This window comes from Rutidosis leptorrhynchoides, chromosome 9, assembly GCF_046630445.1.
Source record: "Rutidosis leptorrhynchoides isolate AG116_Rl617_1_P2 chromosome 9, CSIRO_AGI_Rlap_v1, whole genome shotgun sequence".
In the NCBI taxonomy this organism is placed as follows: domain Eukaryota; kingdom Viridiplantae; phylum Streptophyta; class Magnoliopsida; order Asterales; family Asteraceae; genus Rutidosis; species Rutidosis leptorrhynchoides.
In genome coordinates this window covers 179,682,874-179,701,867 of record NC_092341.1, presented here as the reverse complement: position 1 = coordinate 179,701,867, position 18,994 = coordinate 179,682,874, and the positions used below count along the sequence as shown (strand labels likewise).

The 18,994-nt window shown below is 36.5% G+C and overlaps 1 protein-coding gene across 1 annotated transcript in view; it reads right to left on the bottom strand.

The window, feature by feature from the left end:
- Positions 1–877: 877 nt before the first annotated feature.
- LOC139868475 (uncharacterized) overlaps positions 878–18,994 on the bottom strand; it is a 66,840-nt gene continuing 48,723 nt past the window's right edge. Inside the window, exons 3-5 of the mRNA XM_071856810.1 lie at positions 1,273–1,459; positions 1,026–1,159; positions 878–925 (exon numbers count right to left, since the gene is read on the bottom strand). Of these exons, the coding sequence (XP_071712911.1) occupies positions 878–925; positions 1,026–1,159; positions 1,273–1,459 (369 nt within the window). The remainder of the gene's footprint in view (positions 926–1,025; positions 1,160–1,272; positions 1,460–18,994) is intronic.

Here is an 18,994-nt window from a genome sequence, read left to right as displayed (position 1 = left end):
AAAGGCAAGTGCTCGCTTTGATTTTTCCTGATCAATTTCCACACCTAGCATTCTTGGTTCCACCGTTTCCAATATTCAATAAGCGTCCATGATTGCCTTCACCTTGACAGCCCATACAGGGTAGTTTATAGCTGTTAAAATTGGTACTTGATATGTCAAAGAACTTCCATCTCTGGCTGAAACTAACGCCATATTTTTCAGCCTTTTGAGAGCTTAAAAAACAGCACCTTAACACCTCAATCAACACCTTCTTGACAGCTCCCAACAACACCCTTGACAGCTACAAAAGTACAATCTTTGACACCTACAATGGAACCTCTCAACACCTTTCACAGCTTCAACTTTGTGATCAAATTGCTTGAAAAAACTCTTCTACCACTCAAGAGGTTCTACCGATTTCTCGTCCTCGGTTTACTTTCTTATCACGAGCAACAACATGATCTAAGTTGAAGCTGCTACCAAGCTCTGATACCAAACGTAGGAACTAAGTCCTTTATTAAACTGTTAACAACAGTAGTAACAAATATATAACAAAGTTGTGTTTGGTTATTTGAGAGATATTAAAGAACAAAAAATGCAAACGGAAGGAACTGAATATTTTTATTCAACAAAGATCACATCTACTTATATAGCTATCAAATAAGAGCATATCACCACTAGCTAACACCAAATATTCTGCCCAAAGATATCGGTATGCTCACACATTTCTTTCCCCACTAAACCTTAAAACTAGGTCAACAAGACCACTTCCTAAAACTAGACGTTAATTAATTAAAGTAACAACTAAATTATTACTAAACAATTATTAATCAACATAACATAAACTAATACTAACAGTAGGCACTAATATTAAATCAAACTTGTAACTATAACCCAATTAACCCCGACACTTCTTTATAGTGTCAAAACAGCTTGTGCTTTCTCTCTTTCACATCATAACATAGCAAAACATATAAACATTTAAATTCAACACAAAACACAAATAAATTACTGAAAATTAGAGTGTGATTAAGATATTCACTAACTCTGAAATCACTAGAGACAATATCATAAAAAGTATCTAATGGCACAATACCCTCAAACTGTAGAATTGGTGATGATGAAGCAAGTGCATCTATTGCAATATGAGGATACTTGATCCTCATCCATGCTGCCAACACTAGAACAAACAAGCCAAGAAATAAAACTTTATCAAAAATAATAAATAAAATTTATTATAATTATTAATGATATAATATATATTATTTTTAGTAAAAAAGTTTTTTTTCTTACTTCCACCAAATGATCCACCAAACAAGATTACAAGGGAAGCCTGTGCAGACAAATTTCTTTTCAAATCAGGTATCAAAACAGCGGAGTCAGCAATCGCTTGTTCGGATGTTAGATATGTTAGAGTAGATGCGTTCTTATATGCTTCATCTCGAGTCCCAAATGGCAATGATTCACCATAATACCGATGCTACAATCCATAGTTATATTCAACCATTTATTTATTACCTTGGGGGAAGATTCAAAAGATAACCAACATAAAATTGACAATCGTGAGAACCACAAGATTATGTAATTGACTAATTGTTATTATGAGAATCAAAAATATGTTAAATACCATAACTGTATCTAAAATGACATTTATTCACATTTGAATGCTTAAACCACCCACATTGAAACAAAAAAGAATTGTGTTTAACAAGTAATAAAATAGAATGTACTTTTCATGGATGAAGCTTAATTCCAACAACTATAAACATGAGAATGGTTGACATGTTGTGTTGGGTCAAGTTGCCACATCTAAAGCCCCCAACTCGAACCCAACATGATTTGATAAACGAGTTGGTGGGTCATGTAGTGACTCGTCCTAATCCATAAGGACGAATACATTACATTTGGTAACATTGCGAGGTATTTGACCTCTATATGATACATTTTACAAACATTGCATTCATTTTTAATAGACAAACTTTCATTATAACGAAAGTTGACAGGCATGCATGCTATCTCATAATATATCAAAACTATGAATGACTTATTATCAATCTTGATGAACTCAACGACTCGAATGCAACGTATTTTGAAATATGCCATGAATGACTCCAAGTAATATCTTTAAAATGAGCAAATGCACACCGAAAGATTTATTTAATACCTGAGAATAAACATGCTTTCAAGTGTCAATCAAAAGGTTGGTGAGTTCATTAGTTTATCATAATCATTCATTTTCATCATTTTAATAGACCACAAGATTTCATATATTGACACGCGTAACTCGCGAATTAAAATTCATTCATATGGTGAACACCTGGTAACCGGCCTTAACAGGATGCATATAGAATATCTCCATCATTCCGGGACTCACATCGAACATGATAAATCGAAGTACTAAAGCAGTTCAAATTCTCTGACTAGGGCTTGTTAGTGAAATGTCCCGTTCTTATTGATTAAAAACGTTCCATATTAATTGATTTCTTTGCGAGGTTTTGACCTCTATATGAGACGTTTTTCAAAGACTGCATTCATTTTTAAAACAAACCATAACCTTTATTTCATAAATAAAGGTTTAAAAGCTTTACGTAGAATATCAAATAATGATAATCTAAAATATCATGTTTACACACGACCATTACATAATGGTTTACAATAAAAATATGTTACATCGAAATCAGTTTCTTGAATGCAGTTTTTACACAATATCATACAAACATGGACTCCAAATCTTGTCCTTATTTTAGTATGCAACAGCGGAAGCTCTTAGTATTCACCTGAGAATAAACATGCTTTAAACGTCAACAAAAATGTTGGTGAGTTATAGGTTTAACTTATATGTATCAAATTGTAACAATAGACCACAAGATTTCATATTTCAATACACATCCCATACATAGAGATAAAAATCATTCATATGGTGAACACCTGGTAACCGACATTAACAAGATGCATATATATAAGAATATCCCCATCATTCCGGGACACCCTTCGGATATGATATAAATTTCGAAGTACTAAAGCATCCGGTACTTTGGATGGGGTTTGTTAGGCCCAATAGATCTATCTTTAGGATTCGCGTCAATTAGGGTGTCTGTTCCCTAATTCTTAGATTACCAGACTTAATAAAAAGGGGCATATTCGATTTCGATAATTCAACCATAGAATGTAGTTTCACGTACTTGTGTCTATTTTGTAAATCATTTATAAAACTTGCATGTATTCTCATCCCAAAAATATTAGATTTTAAAAGTGGGACTATAACTCACTTTCACAGATTTTTACTTCGTCGGGAAGTAAGACTTGGCCACTGGTTGATTCACGAACCTATAACAATATATACATATATATCAAAGTATGTTTAAAATATATTTACAACACTTTTAATATATTTTGATGTTTTAAGTTTATTAAGTCAGCTGTCCTCGTTAGTAACCTACAACTAGTTGTCCACAGTTAGATGTACAGAAATAAATCGATAAATATTATCTTGAATCAATCCACGACCCAGTGTATACGTATCTCAGTATTGATCACAACTCAAACTATATATATTTTGGAATCAACCTCAACCCTGTATAGCTAACTCCAACATTCACATATAGAGTGTCTATGGTTGTTCCGAAATATATATAGATGTGTCGACATGATAGGTCGAAACATTGTATACGTGTCTATGGTATCTCAAGATTACATAATATACAATACAAGTTGATTAAGTTATGGTTGGAATAGATTTGTTACCAATTTTCACGTAGCTAAAATGAGAAAAATTATCCAATCTTGTTTTACCCATAACTTCTTCATTTTAAATCCGTTTTGAGTGAATCAAATTGCTATGGTTTCATATTGAACTCTATTTTATGAATCTAAACAGAAAAAGTATAGGTTTATAGTCGGAAAAGTAAGTTACAAGTCGTTTTTGTAAAGGTAGTCATTTCAGTCGAAAGAACGACGTCTAGATGACCATTTTAGAAAACATACTTCCACTTTGAGTTTAACCATAATTTTTGGATATAGTTTCATGTTCATAATAAAAATCATTTTCTCAGAATAACAACTTTTAAATCAAAGTTTATCATAGTTTTTAATTAACTAACCCAAAACAGCCCGTGGTGTTACTACGACGGCGTAAATCCGGTTTTACGGTGTTTTTCGTGTTTCCAGGTTTTAAATCATTAAGTTAGCATATCATATAGATATAGAACATGTGTGTAGTTAATTTTAAAATTCAAGTTAGAAGGATTAACTTTTGTTTGCGAACAAGTTTAGAATTAACTAAACTATGTTCTAGTGATTACGAGTTTAAACCTTCGAATAAGATAGTTTTATATATATGAATCGAATGATGTTATGAACATCATTACTACCTCAAGTTTAGTAGATAAACCTACTGGAAGTGACAAGAAATGATCTAGCTTCAAAGGATCTTGGATGGCTTGAAAGTTCTTGAAGTAGGATCATGACACAAAAACAAGTTCAAGTAAGATTTTTACTCGAATTAACATAGTTTATAGTTATAGAAATTGAATCAAAGTTTAGATATGAATATTACCTTGAATAAGAAAGATAACCTACTGTATATAACAAAGGTTTCTTGATCTTAGATGATTACTTGGAATGGATTAGAAAGCTTGGAAGTAAATTAGTAAACTTGAAGGGATTTTTGAAGTGTTCTTGAAGTGTTCTTCCGATGATGATTATAGCTTGATTCTTGAAGTGATTTTTGATGAAGATGATGATTAACTACTGGAAAAATACGTTCATAATAGTGTATGTATGTTGAGAGAGAATTAGAAAGAGAATTGGAAGTGAAATGGAGTGAATGATGAGTGGTAATTGGTGAGTGGTGAGTGGGGTTAAAAGGAGTTCTAGTTAGTTGACTAGCTCATGGTAGAAGTTAAAATTGATTAGTCATACATGACATAATCAAGAGTGGAATCCCATGCTAGTTCCTATTGGTATATACTCATAATAAGTACGTTTTAAAGCTGTGTATAATACGGGTAAGAATACAACTAGAATTCTTGATGAAAGAAAAGAATGGAAAAGTAACTGTAACCATTTTCGTTAAGTATGAGTGTTTTGATATATGTCTTGAAGTCTTCCAAAAGTATTTTAATACATCTAAATACACTACTTGTATATACATTTTAACTGAGTCGTTAAGTCATCGTTAGTCGTTACATGTAAGTGTTGTTTTGAAACCTTTAAGTTAACGATCTCAATTAATGTTGTTAACCCATTGTTTATTATATCTAATGAGATGTTAAATTATTATATTATCATGATATTATGATATATTAATATATCTTAATATGATATATATACATTTAAATGTCGTTACAACGATAATCGTTACATATATGTCTCGTTTCGAAATCCTTAAGTTAGTAGTCTTGTTTATATGTATATAACTCATTGTTAATATACTTATGGAGATACTTACTTATCACAATCTCATGTTAACCATATGTATATCCATATATATATCGTCAAGTCGTTTTTACAAGTTTTAACGTTCGTGAATCGCCGGTCAACTTGGGTGGTCAATTGTCTATATGAAACATATTTCAATTAATCAAGTCTTAACAAGTTTGATTGCTTAACATGTAACGACCCGACCAAATCGTCATTGACGGCGCCGTTAACTTAGGTCTCGTTGCGTGGTCGTAGTCCCTATATGAGACTCGTTTGACCAAAATTATGTCGCATTCATTTGAAAGGTACAAGACTTGCAAGTTTAGTTTACAAAACCGTTCGACAACAAGTCTAAGTTTACAAAAGTCATAAAGTATAAATGAAATAACTTGCGACATAATATAAGTTGAAAAACACAGTTGCTATAAATAGCGTAAGTATGTATGCTTGACCCCAGGCAAGAAATCAGAGTGTATGCATGTATGCTCGACTCCAAGCAAGTATGAGTGTACGCGGAAGCATGTATCAAATAGCCAAGTATGAACCTGAGAAACATATAGAAAACTGTCAACGAAAAACGTTGGTGAGATCATAAATGTATTTGTAAACGTATATTTTGAACCACAATAGTTTGTATAGATGATTATCCAAATCGTATTTATTCCGAAGAATGTAGTTTGTATTGCGAGCACCCAATTACCAAAGCTTAACTGAATCTTCCCTCTGAATTTTGAATATAGTGTTAGAACATACACTATGCACGTTGAAATTATATTTCATCCACTAACGGTAGCGAACCGTCTGAATGAGGGTTCGTTAAACCCGTATGGCCACACAACATAATCACTCGCTTACACTTACACCCTGCAAGTGGAACTAATGATAATTGGATTGAGGACTTTTGTTCTAACTCGCCTGTATCTCTGTATTTGTATTTGTGTTCAAAGTATAAAAGTATGAAAAGTATATATACATGTGAAATGTATATAAGTATGTAATGTCTATGTTTCTCAGCCCACGATTTAAAAGAATAAAAGTTGTTGAAAAGGTGGGACTATGATCTCACCTCGAGTGCACGAGTATAAAAGTACTTCACAAAGTAACTTATGCATGAAAGTTGCTTAGCCTTGACCTAAACAAATAAGTTATATCAATTAACCGGTTACGACACAAGGTCGGGTGAAATGTGTTCAATTAGTCCTATGGCTCGTTACGACTCGAATAGTATAGCATGTGAATCACGTTGTCAAGTTTCATACAAGAATCAAGTATAAAAGCATGTTAGAACGATTGTAATAAAGTTTGAGTTGACATTTCAAAACCTTACCATTAGAAAGGAAATCTTATTACGTTTCCAACGATATTTGATTCATCGAAAACGGAGTTACGGTCAAAAAGTTATGGCCAAAACAAGTTTGCTGAAGTTCGGATGAAACAGGCAATTGTCGCGGCGCGACAAATTGCTCCGCGGCGCGACAAATGCCTATGTTGAAGGTCAGAAAGCCTGAAAAACATGTTCTAAAATCACCCTTTGGGCCACGGCGCGACAAATTGCTCCGCGGCGCGACAAATAACGTGGTCTGGTGCCTGGTCAGTTTCAAAAGTTCAAGTCTTGATCCAAAATTCAATTTAGCACAAAACGCAAACCGTAAACACTTAGAATACGCATCTTATATCATTGGAAAGCTCTTTTGACAAGGAATACAATTAACTACCTTTCACAAGCACAAACATCAATTACTATAACCGAAAACTCGTCAATTGATCAAGAAGGGTTTATTTTCAAAGTTTCAAGTTCGTAAAACGTATTTTATGATTCGGGAATCCAATTTACACATACGATATGCCGTTTCGAAGGTAATTAAGCATACATTACAACTAATCACTAACAATTAACATTCCATGGCATTCAAGCATCAAAAGTTCATGTCAAGGACTATCAAACCCTAGTCAAACATCACAAAATCAATATTCATGTTTTTGAAGTTTTCTTAATCAACCTACGCATCAAAACGAAGCTAGTGATACTAGTAACACAATTAAAACATGCACTTTAACAATCTAACAACATTAACTCATCCAAAATCAAGGATTAAGCAAACCCATTTCAAATGTTCAAACTAGTTACTCAAAACAACAAATCGAGCAAGTAAATCATATATTCATGCTAGACACGAGCCATAGACACTAACTAACACCATTTCAAATCAAAAACACGAATTTAGAGAAATCTAGAGTTTTAGAAATGTTACCCAAACGAGATGAAGTTGGTATCAAATTGTAGAGGATGAAGAGAGGATTCCAAATATGTAATTTGTTTTGAAGTTTGCTTCCCGATCCGAATTTAGATGATGATTTATGTTTGTGTTCTTGAGAGAAAAAAAGAAAGAAAGAAAGAAGAAGAAATGGATGAATGAGGGGTGGAGGTGGTGAGTGGTTGACTAGTCAACTACTAGCCACCTCTTTGGTCAAGTGGCGGAACTAGTCCCTCAAGTTTCAGAGCGGGTGCGGGAATTAACCAAACGAATATTTTAAAAACGCTCGAGTAGACGAGTGATGTTATAATTAAATAACGAGAAGATTATAAATGTTAGTCAACGGAAATTGGGAATTTAAATGGCGAAAGATATTATTTAAAAAAAAAGACGGTGTTAAAAATAAATTTAACGGAAAAACGCGGGATGTTACATTATCCACACCTCAAAAGAAATTTCGTCCCGAAATTTAGTTGGAAGTAGTAGTTGTTGAATCTTCCTCGAGATTTTGTGTTGCCAATTCTACGAATGAGGGAGAAGTACGTTCTAGGGTATTTCAACGAATTTTGACTATCGGGATCATATGTTGTTTTAAGGTTTGGCTTCACGATTTATGGTTTCAACCGGTCCGCCTAGGAAGTGAGGGTTATCGTCGATAGTGAGTTCATCAAAGGAGATAACAAGTTCTCGTTTCGCAAAACACGTCTTTGAGTTGATACATCGAATGTAGGATAAACGGAGACCCAAAATGAGTCGGAAAAGTCTAAACGGCTAGCGACGGGTCCAAAACACCCCAAGAATTTAAAGGATCAAAATATCGCGGATTTAGCTTCCTACGTTTCCCGAAACGGATTGCACCTCTCCAAGGTGCGACTCTTAACGTGACGCGGTTTCCCACGTGGAATTTGAAATATTTACGTCTAACATCGGCGTAGCTCTTGGTGATTACGAGTCGCGTAGGGTTTTACCTGAATATGAATAAATTTTCTCGGTTGTTCATGAATAACCTCGGCCCCGGTGAATTGATCATCGTTTACTTGGTTCGACAAAGGAGAATGACGTTTCCGGTCACATGTGGTTTCAAAAGGGGTGACGTTAAAACTCGAATGAAAATCATTGTAGTACGAGGATTCGGTTAAAGGAAAATACTTTTCTCAAGTAAATTTGAAGTTGGTAATACAAACTTGTATTATGGTTTCCAAGGTTTAAATCGCATGTTTGTTCGGTCCGTCGGGTTGTGGATGGTACGCGGTACTCATGTCTAAACGCGGTCCCGAGGCTTTTTGTAAGGCACTCCAAAATCTAGAAGTGAAACGAGGATCTCGATCCCAAACGGGGTATATTTCCCTAAGGCATATTGAACAAGTTTGCTAGGAATTGAAAATGTTAGCTAGGACAAGTTTCTCAAGAAAATTCGCGTCGCGGAAAATTTATCGGTTTCCAAAAACGTTCGTCGGGGCAAGTTCTTATCGGGTTTTGAAAACGATTGTTAGGACTATCCACCCTCGCGGAGAATATTTGTACGACGTGAAGAGTCGCTCTCCATTGCGAATTTAGAATAAGGACCTCCTGAACCGGAAGTACGAGGGTGATGCAAAAGAAGTTCCCGCCCCGATGTGAGCATAACGAGTAAATTGTAGTTAGTCATTTAGACTGCGCGAGGACGAGCTAGTATACCCGTGTGACATACGGTTGAAGTCGAATGGAATCGGTAATTCATTCGGAAGCATAAATATAATTTGACAATAATTGAAGGCGTGTCCCCGGTATGGTTGTTATAAATATTCTCGGAGTTTTCGGATGTCCAACCATGAAAAGATGAAGTCATGTACATGGCACATGGTGGTGTTTAGGTTGATCGAGTCTAACCACCATCACGCGTCACTAGAACTTTGGTATGTCTTACCGTAATATAACTACGTTGATCGAGTGTAGTTATATTATGCTAACTCATACCTCCATTCCCACATCACTCCATAGATTCAAGTTCGTGTCATCGCGAAAATCTAAAATGAACAAAATGTAACGACGTCTCAAACGTGACTCGTATTAAATCGAAAGAATTTCTGCAACTCTAAGGAAGCGTTCCCCGAGGGAAGTGTATAAACGATTGTTCACGTCAATGCGGTTCGAGTCAGACAATAATGTATTTAGATATGAAAAGAGTAACGAGTCATGATAACAAGTAGTACGCAACCGTAGTGATAAACAGTGATGACGATACTCATCTAGAGTGGTGGTGGTAACTTTACAACACTTGTGGATAGTAAGCTGAGACGGGGTGGATAACAACCAAGGAGTCAGAATTCCCGAACTAGAGTGACTAACGAAGTCGTGGTCATCCGTACGCGTATGAACCTTGAATTCACGTGTGTTACCAAAAAGTGGCGGAATACGAGTTCGTATGATGAAGGTTGGGTACCATTAAAAGTTTGATTAAGAATGATTCAAGTATAATGCACAAGTAGTCAAGTAAGTGCTATCTATAGCAAATGTATGTCAGAATGCAATGGCTAACTATCCGGTTGTAGTCTAGATTCACTAATGCGTCCTAACGACTCTGTCAGACACACTAATGCACATCCTAGTTCCCTACAACCAACGCTCTGATACCATCTGTAACGACCCGACCAAATCGTCATTGACGGCGCCGTTAACTTAGGTCTCGTTGCGTGGTCGTAGTCCCTATATGAGACTCGTTTGACCAAAATTATGTCGCATTCATTTGAAAGGTACAAGACTTGCAAGTTTAGTTTACAAAACCGTTCGACAACAAGTCTAAGTTTACAAAAGTCATAAAGTATAAATGAAATAACTTGCGACATAATATAAGTTGAAAAACACAGTTGCTATAAATAGCGTAAGTATGTATGCTTGACCCCAGGCAAGAAATCAGAGTGTATGCATGTATGCTCGACTCCAAGCAAGTATGAGTGTACGCGGAAGCATGTATCAAATAGCCAAGTATGAACCTGAGAAACATATAGAAAACTGTCAACGAAAAACGTTGGTGAGATCATAAATGTATTTGTAAACGTATATTTTGAACCACAATAGTTTGTATAGATGATTATCCAAATCGTATTTATTCCGAAGAATGTAGTTTGTATTGCGAGCACCCAATTACCAAAGCTTAACTGAATCTTCCCTCTGAATTTTGAATATAGTGTTAGAACATACACTATGCACGTTGAAATTATATTTCATCCACTAACGGTAGCGAACCGTCTGAATGAGGGTTCGTTAAACCCGTATGGCCACACAACATAATCACTCGCTTACACTTACACCCTGCAAGTGGAACTAATGATAATTGGATTGAGGACTTTTGTTCTAACTCGCCTGTATCTCTGTATTTGTATTTGTGTTCAAAGTATAAAAGTATGAAAAGTATATATACATGTGAAATGTATATAAGTATGTAATGTATATGTTTCTCAGCCCACGATTTAAAAGAATAAAAGTTGTTGAAAAGGTGGGACTATGATCTCACCTCGAGTGCACGAGTATAAAAGTACTTCACAAAGTAACTTATGCATGAAAGTTGCTTAGCCTTGACCTAAACAAATAAGTTATATCAATTAACCGGTTACGACACAAGGTCGGGTGAAATGTGTTCAATTAGTCCTATGGCTCGTTACGACTCGAATAGTATAGCATGTGAATCACGTTGTCAAGTTTCATACAAGAATCAAGTATAAAAGCATGTTAGAACGATTGTAATAAAGTTTGAGTTGACATTTCAAAACCTTACCATTAGAAAGGAAATCTTATTACGTTTCCAACGATATTTGATTCATCGAAAACGGAGTTACGGTCAAAAAGTTATGGCCAAAACAAGTTTGCTGAAGTTCGGATGAAACAGGCAATTGTCGCGGCGCGACAAATTGCTCCGCGGCGCGACAAATGCCTATGTTGAAGGTCAGAAAGCCTGAAAAACATGTTCTAAAATCACCCTTTGGGCCACGGCGCGACAAATTGCTCCGCGGCGCGACAAATAACGTGGTCTGGTGCCTGGTCAGTTTCAAAAGTTCAAGTCTTGATCCAAAATTCAATTTAGCACAAAACGCAAACCGTAAACACTTAGAATACGCATCTTATATCATTGGAAAGCTCTTTTGACAAGGAATACAATTAACTACCTTTCACAAGCACAAACATCAATTACTATAACCGAAAACTCGTCAATTGATCAAGAAGGGTTTATTTTCAAAGTTTCAAGTTCGTAAAACGTATTTTATGATTCGGGAATCCAATTTACACATACGATATGCCGTTTCGAAGGTAATTAAGCATACATTACAACTAATCACTAACAATTAACATTCCATGGCATTCAAGCATCAAAAGTTCATGTCAAGGACTATCAAACCCTAGTCAAACATCACAAAATCAATATTCATGTTTTTGAAGTTTTCTTAATCAACCTACGCATCAAAACGAAGCTAGTGATACTAGTAACACAATTAAAACATGCACTTTAACAATCTAACAACATTAACTCATCCAAAATCAAGGATTAAGCAAACCCATTTCAAATGTTCAAACTAGTTACTCAAAACAACAAATCGAGCAAGTAAATCATATATTCATGCTAGACACGAGCCATAGACACTAACTAACACCATTTCAAATCAAAAACACGAATTTAGAGAAATCTAGAGTTTTAGAAATGTTACCCAAACGAGATGAAGTTGGTATCAAATTGTAGAGGATGAAGAGAGGATTCCAAATATGTAATTTGTTTTGAAGTTTGCTTCCCGATCCGAATTTAGATGATGATTTATGTTTGTGTTCTTGAGAGAAAAAAAGAAAGAAAGAAAGAAGAAGAAATGGATGAATGAGGGGTGGAGGTGGTGAGTGGTTGACTAGTCAACTACTAGCCACCTCTTTGGTCAAGTGGCGGAACTAGTCCCTCAAGTTTCAGAGCGGGTGCGGGAATTAACCAAACGAATATTTTAAAAACGCTCGAGTAGACGAGTGATGTTATAATTAAATAACGAGAAGATTATAAATGTTAGTCAACGGAAATTGGGAATTTAAATGGCGAAAGATATTATTTAAAAAAAAAGACGGTGTTAAAAATAAATTTAACGGAAAAACGCGGGATGTTACATAACATGTTGGAAACATTTAATCATGTAAATATCAATCTCAATTAATATATATAAACATGGAAAAGTTCGGGTCACTACAGTACCTACCCGTTAAATAAATTTCGTCCCGAAATTTTAAGCTGTTGAAGGTGTTGACGAATCTTCTGGAAATAGATGCGGGTATTTCTTCTTCATCTGATCTTCACGCTTCCAGGTGAACTCGGGTCCTCTACGAGCATTCCATCGAACCTTAACAATTGGTATCTTGTTTTGCTTAAGTCTTTTAACCTCACGATCCATTATTTCAACGGGTTCTTCGATGAATTGGAGTTTTTCGTTGATTTGGATTTCATCTAACGGAATAGTGAGATCTTCTTTAGCAAAACATTTCTTCAAATTCGAGACGTGGAAAGTGTTATGTACAGCCGCGAGTTGTTGAGGTAACTTAAGTCGGTAAGCTACTGGTCCGACACCATCAATAATCTTGAATGGTCCAATATACCTTGGATTTAATTTCCCTCGTTTACCAAATCGAACAACGCCTTTCCAAGGTGCAACTTTAAGCATGACCATCTCTCCAATTTCAAATTCTATATCTTTTCTTTTAATGTCAGCGTAGCTCTTTTGTCGACTTTGGGCAGTTTTCAACCGTTGTTGAATTTGGATGATCTTCTCGGTAGTTTCTTGTATAATCTCCGGACCCGTAATCTGTCTATCCCCCACTTCACTCCAACAAATCGGAGACCTGCACTTTCTACCATAAAGTGCTTCAAACGGCACCATCTCAATGCTTGAATGGTAGCTGTTGTTGTAGGAAAATTCTGCTAATGGTAGATGTCGATCCCAACTGTTTCCGAAATCAATAACACATGCTCGTAGCATGTCTTCAAGCGTTTGTATCGTCCTTTCGCTCTGCCCATCAGTTTGTGGATGATAGGTAGTACTCATGTCTAGACGAGTTCCTAATGCTTGCTGTAATGTCTGCCAGAATCTTGAAATAAATCTGCCATCCCTATCAGAGATAATAGAGATTGGTATTCCATGTTTGGAGACGACTTCCTTCAAATACAGTCGTGCTAACTTCTCCATCTTGTCATCTTCTCTTATTGGCAGCAAATGTGCTGATTTGGTGAGACGGTCAACTATTACCCAAATAGTATCAAAACCACTTGCAGTCCTTGGCAATTTAGTGATGAAATCCATGGTAATGTTTTCCCATTTCCATTCCGGGATTTCGGGTTGTTGAAGTAGACCTGATGGTTTCTGATGCTCAGCTTTGACCTTAGAACACGTCAAACATTCTCCTACGTATTTAGCAACATCGGCTTTCATACCCGGCCACCAAAAATGTTTCTTGAGATCCTTGTACATCTTCCCCGTTCCAGGATGTATTGAGTATCTGGTTTTATGAGCTTCTCTAAGTACCATTTCTCTCATATCTCCAAATTTTGGTACCCAAATCCTTTCAGCCCTAAACCGGGTTCCGTCTTCCCGAATATTAAGATGCTTCTCCGATCCTTTGGGTATTTCATCCTTTAAATTTCCCTCTTTTAAAACTCCTTGTTGCGCCTCCTTTATTTGAGTAGTAAGGTTATTATGAATCATTATATTCATAGATTTTACTCGAATGGGTTCTCTGTCCTTCCTGCTCAAGGCATCGGCTACCACATTTGCCTTCCCCGGGTGGTAACGAATCTCAAAGTCATAATCATTCAATAATTCAATCCACCTACGCTGCCTCATATTCAGTTGTTTCTGATTAAATATGTGTTGAAGACTTTTGTGGTCGGTATATATAATACTTTTGACCCCATATAAGTAGTGCCTCCAAGTCTTTAATGCAAAAACAACCGCGCCTAATTCCAAATCATGCGTCGTATAATTTTGTTCGTGAATCTTCAATTGTCTAGACGCATAAGCAATCACCTTCGTTCGTTGCATTAATACACAACCGAGACCTTGCTTTGATGCGTCACAATAAATCACAAAATCATCATTCCCTTCAGGCAATGACAATATAGGTGCCGTAGTTAGCTTTTTCTTCAATAACTGAAACGCTTTCTCTTGTTCATCATTCCATTCAAATTTCTTCCCTTTATGCGTTAATGCAGTCAAGGGTTTTGCTATTCTGGAAAAGTCTTGGATGAACCTTCTGTAGTAACCAGCTAGTCCTAAAAACTGGCGTATGTGTTTCGGAGTTTTCGGGGTTTCCCACTTTTCAACAGTTTCTATCTTTGCCGGATCCACCTTAATACCTTCTTTGTTCACTATGTGACCGAGGAATTGAACTTCTTCCAACCAAAATGCACACTTTGAAAACTTAGCGTACAATTCTTCCTTCCTCAATACTTCTAACACCTTTCTCAAATGTTCACCGTGTTCTTGGTCATTCTTTGAGTAAATAAGTATGTCATCAATGAAAACAATGACAAACTTGTCAAGGTATGGTCCACACACTCGGTTCATAAGGTCCATGAACACAGCTGGTGCATTAGTTAAACCAAACGGCATGACCATAAACTCGTAATAACCGTAACATGTTCTGAAAGCAGTCTTTGGAATATCATCTTCTTTCACCCGCATTTGATGATACCCGGAACGTAAGTCAATCTTTGAATAAACAGACGAGCCTTGTAGTTGATCAAATAAGTCGTCGATTCTCGGTAGTGGGTAGCGGTTCTTGATGGTAAGTTTGTTCAACTCTCGGTAGTCGATACACAACCTGAATGTACCATCTTTCTTCTTGACAAACAAAACAGGAGCTCCCCACGGTGATGTGCTTGTTCGAATGAAACCACGCTCTAAAAGTTCTTGTAATTGGCTTTGTAGTTCTTTCATCTCGCTGGGTGCGAGTCTGTAAGGAGCACGAGCTATTGGTGCAGCTCCTAGTACAAGATCTATTTGAAATTCAACGGATCGCTGTGGGGGTAATCCCGGTAATTCTTTCGAAAATACATCGGGAAATTCTTTTGCAATGGGAACATCATTGATGCTCTTTTCTTCAGTTTGTACTTTCTCGACGTGTGCTAGAACAGCATAGCAACCTTTTCTTATTAGTTTTTGTGCCTTCAAATTACTAATAAGATGTAGCTTCGTGTTGCCCTTTTCTCCGTACACCATTAAGGGTTTTCCTTTTTCTCGTATAATGCGAATTGCATTTTTGTAACAAACGATCTCTGCTTTCACTTCTTTCAACCAGTCCATACCGATTATCACATCAAAACTCCCTAACTCTACTGGTATCAAATCAATCTTAAATGTTTCGCTAACCAGTTTAATTTCTCGATTTCGACATATATTATCTGCTAAAATTAATTTACCATTTGCTAATTCGAGTAAAAATTTACTATCCAAAGGCGTCAATGGACAACTTAATTTAGCACAAAAATCTCTACTCATATAGCTTCTATCCGCACCCGAATCAAATAAAACGTAAGCAGATTTATTGTCAATAAGAAACGTACCCGTAACAAGCTCCGGGTCTTCCTGTGCCTCTTCCGCATTAATATTGAAAACTCTTCCGCGGCCTTGTCCATTCGTGTTCTCCTGGTTCGGGCAATTTCTAATAATGTGGCCCGGTTTTCCACATTTATAACAAACTACATTGGCATAACTTGCTCCGACACTACTTGCTCCGCCATTACTCGTTCCGACACCATTTGTTCCTTTCGTTCTATTAACCCCTGGTCCGTAGACCTCACACTTCGCCGTGCTATGACCATTTCTTTTACACTTGTTGCAAAATTTGGTGCAGAACCCCGAGTGATACTTTTCACACCTTTGGCATAGCTGCTTCTGATTGTTGTTGTTGTTGCGGTTATTATTATTATTGGGATGATTGTTGTAGTTGCTGTTGTTGTTGTTGTTGTTGTTGTTGTTGTTGGGCCGTTTGTTGTAGTTACGATTGATGTTACGATTGTTGGGATAATTGTTGCGATTATTGTTGTAATTGCTGTTGTTGTTGTATTGGTGATTCTTATCACCGTTTTCCTCCCACTTTCTTTTGACTTGCTTCACATTGGCCTCTTCAGCAGTCTGTTCTTTAATTCTTTCTTCATTTGGTTCACTAGTTTGTGAGCCATTCTACATGCCTGTTGTATGGAGGCAGGCTCGTGTGAACTTATATCTTCTTGGATTCTTTCCGGTAATCCTTTCACAAACGCGTCGATCTTCTCTTCCTCATCTTCGAATGCTCCCGGACACAATAGGCACAATTCTGTGAATCGTCTTTCGTACATGGTAATATCAAATCCTTGGGTTCGTAACCCTCTAAGTTCTGTCTTGAGCTTATTGACCTCGGTTCTAGGACGATACTTCTCGTTCATCAAGTGCTTGAATGCTGACCACGGTAGTGCGTACGCATCATCTTGTCCCACTTGCTCTAGATAGGTATTCCACCATGTTAACGCAGAACCTGTGAAGGTATGCGTAGCGTACTTCACTTTGTCCTCTTCAGTACACTTACTTATGGAAAACACCGATTCGACCTTCTCGGTCCACTGTTTCAATCCGATCGGTCCTTCGGTTCCATCAAATTCCAAAGGTTTGCAGGCAGTGAATTCTTTGTAGGTGCATCCTACACGATTTCCTGTACTGCCAGATCCAAGGTTATTGTTGGTATATAGCGCAGCCTGTACTGCGGCTATGTTTGAAGCTAGAAAAGTACGGAATTCCTCTTCATTCATATTCACGGTGTGTCGAGTAGTCGGTGCCATTTCCTTCAAAATAGTCAAATGGAACAAGTTAATCATACAGAATATTAAGAGTAGTTAATAGTATTTCGTAGCATAATATGAACTCATTTATAAAAGCTTTTTCTTCATATTAGCGTTTTATAAGTTTAAATTCGGGTAGTACCTACCCGTTAAGTTCATACTTAGTAGCTAATATACAATTCAACTACTACAATTCTATATGAAAAACTGATTGTAATAATATTTCACGTTCAAACTTTTATACAATATTTTACAAACTTACAATACCGCTTATTTTACATAAAGCATGAAATATAGCACACAATAACTTTGATACAAGATAGTTGTGACGATAATTCTAGCTAGTACACAAGTCGTTCAGCAAAGGCAATAAAGACACGTAATTCATACGTCCAGAAACAAGTCATGCATTCTGGTTTTACTAGGACTACTTCCCATCCTTGGTCTTGTGGAACATAACCGTTATGGCCGTTGATAAGACAGCGTGTTGTAACGTCGTCAAAGGGACGAGGGTTACGTAATGACCAACAGTCTCGTAATAACCTAAAAACCTCATTTCTTACCCCAATTACCGACTCCGTCACTTGTGGGAACGTTTTGTTTAATAGTTGTAGCCCGATGTTCTTGTTCTCACTTTGGTGAGAAGCGAACATTACTAACCCGTAAGCATAACATGCTTCTTTATGTTGCATGTTAGCCGCTTTTTCTAAATCACGAAGTCCTATATTTGGATATACTGAGTCAAAATAATTTCTTAACCCGTTGCGTAAAATAGCATTTGGGTTCCCCGCAATATATGCGTCAAAGTAAACACATCGTAACTTATGGATTTCTCAATGTGATATCCCCCATCTTCCGAACGAAAGCCTTTTATAAACCAAATCATTCTTGGAACGTTCTTCGAATGTCTTACAAACTGATCTCGCCTTAAATAGTTGTGCCGAGGAATTCTGACCGCCTCTAGACAAGATTTCATCAATCATGTCTCCGGGTAGGTCTCTTAAAATATTGGGTTGTCTATCCATTTTGTGTTTTTATACTGTAAAATAGACAAGAGTTAGATTCATAAAAAAAATACTTATTAATACAAGCAATTTTTACATATATCATAAAGCATAAGCACACTATATTACATATATTACACCACACGAATATAATTATCTTATTCCGACTCGCTCGTTTCTTCTTGTTCGGTTTTGGTTCGTTTTGCCAAGTTTCTAGGGATATATGATGTTCCCCTAATATGAGCCGTCGTTGTCCACATTGGTTTAGAAAAACCTGGTGGTTTAGAGGTTCCCAGGTCATTGTTACAACTTAAGGACTTCGGGGGTTGACGATACATATAAAGTTCATCGGGGTTGGAATTAGATTTCTCTATTTTTATGCCCTTTCCCTTATTATTTTCTTTTGCCTTTTTAAATTCAGTTGGGGTAATTTCTATAACATCATCGGAATTCTCGTCGGAATCCGATTCATCGGAGAATTTGTAATCCTCCCAATATTTTGCTTCCTTGGCGGAAACACCATT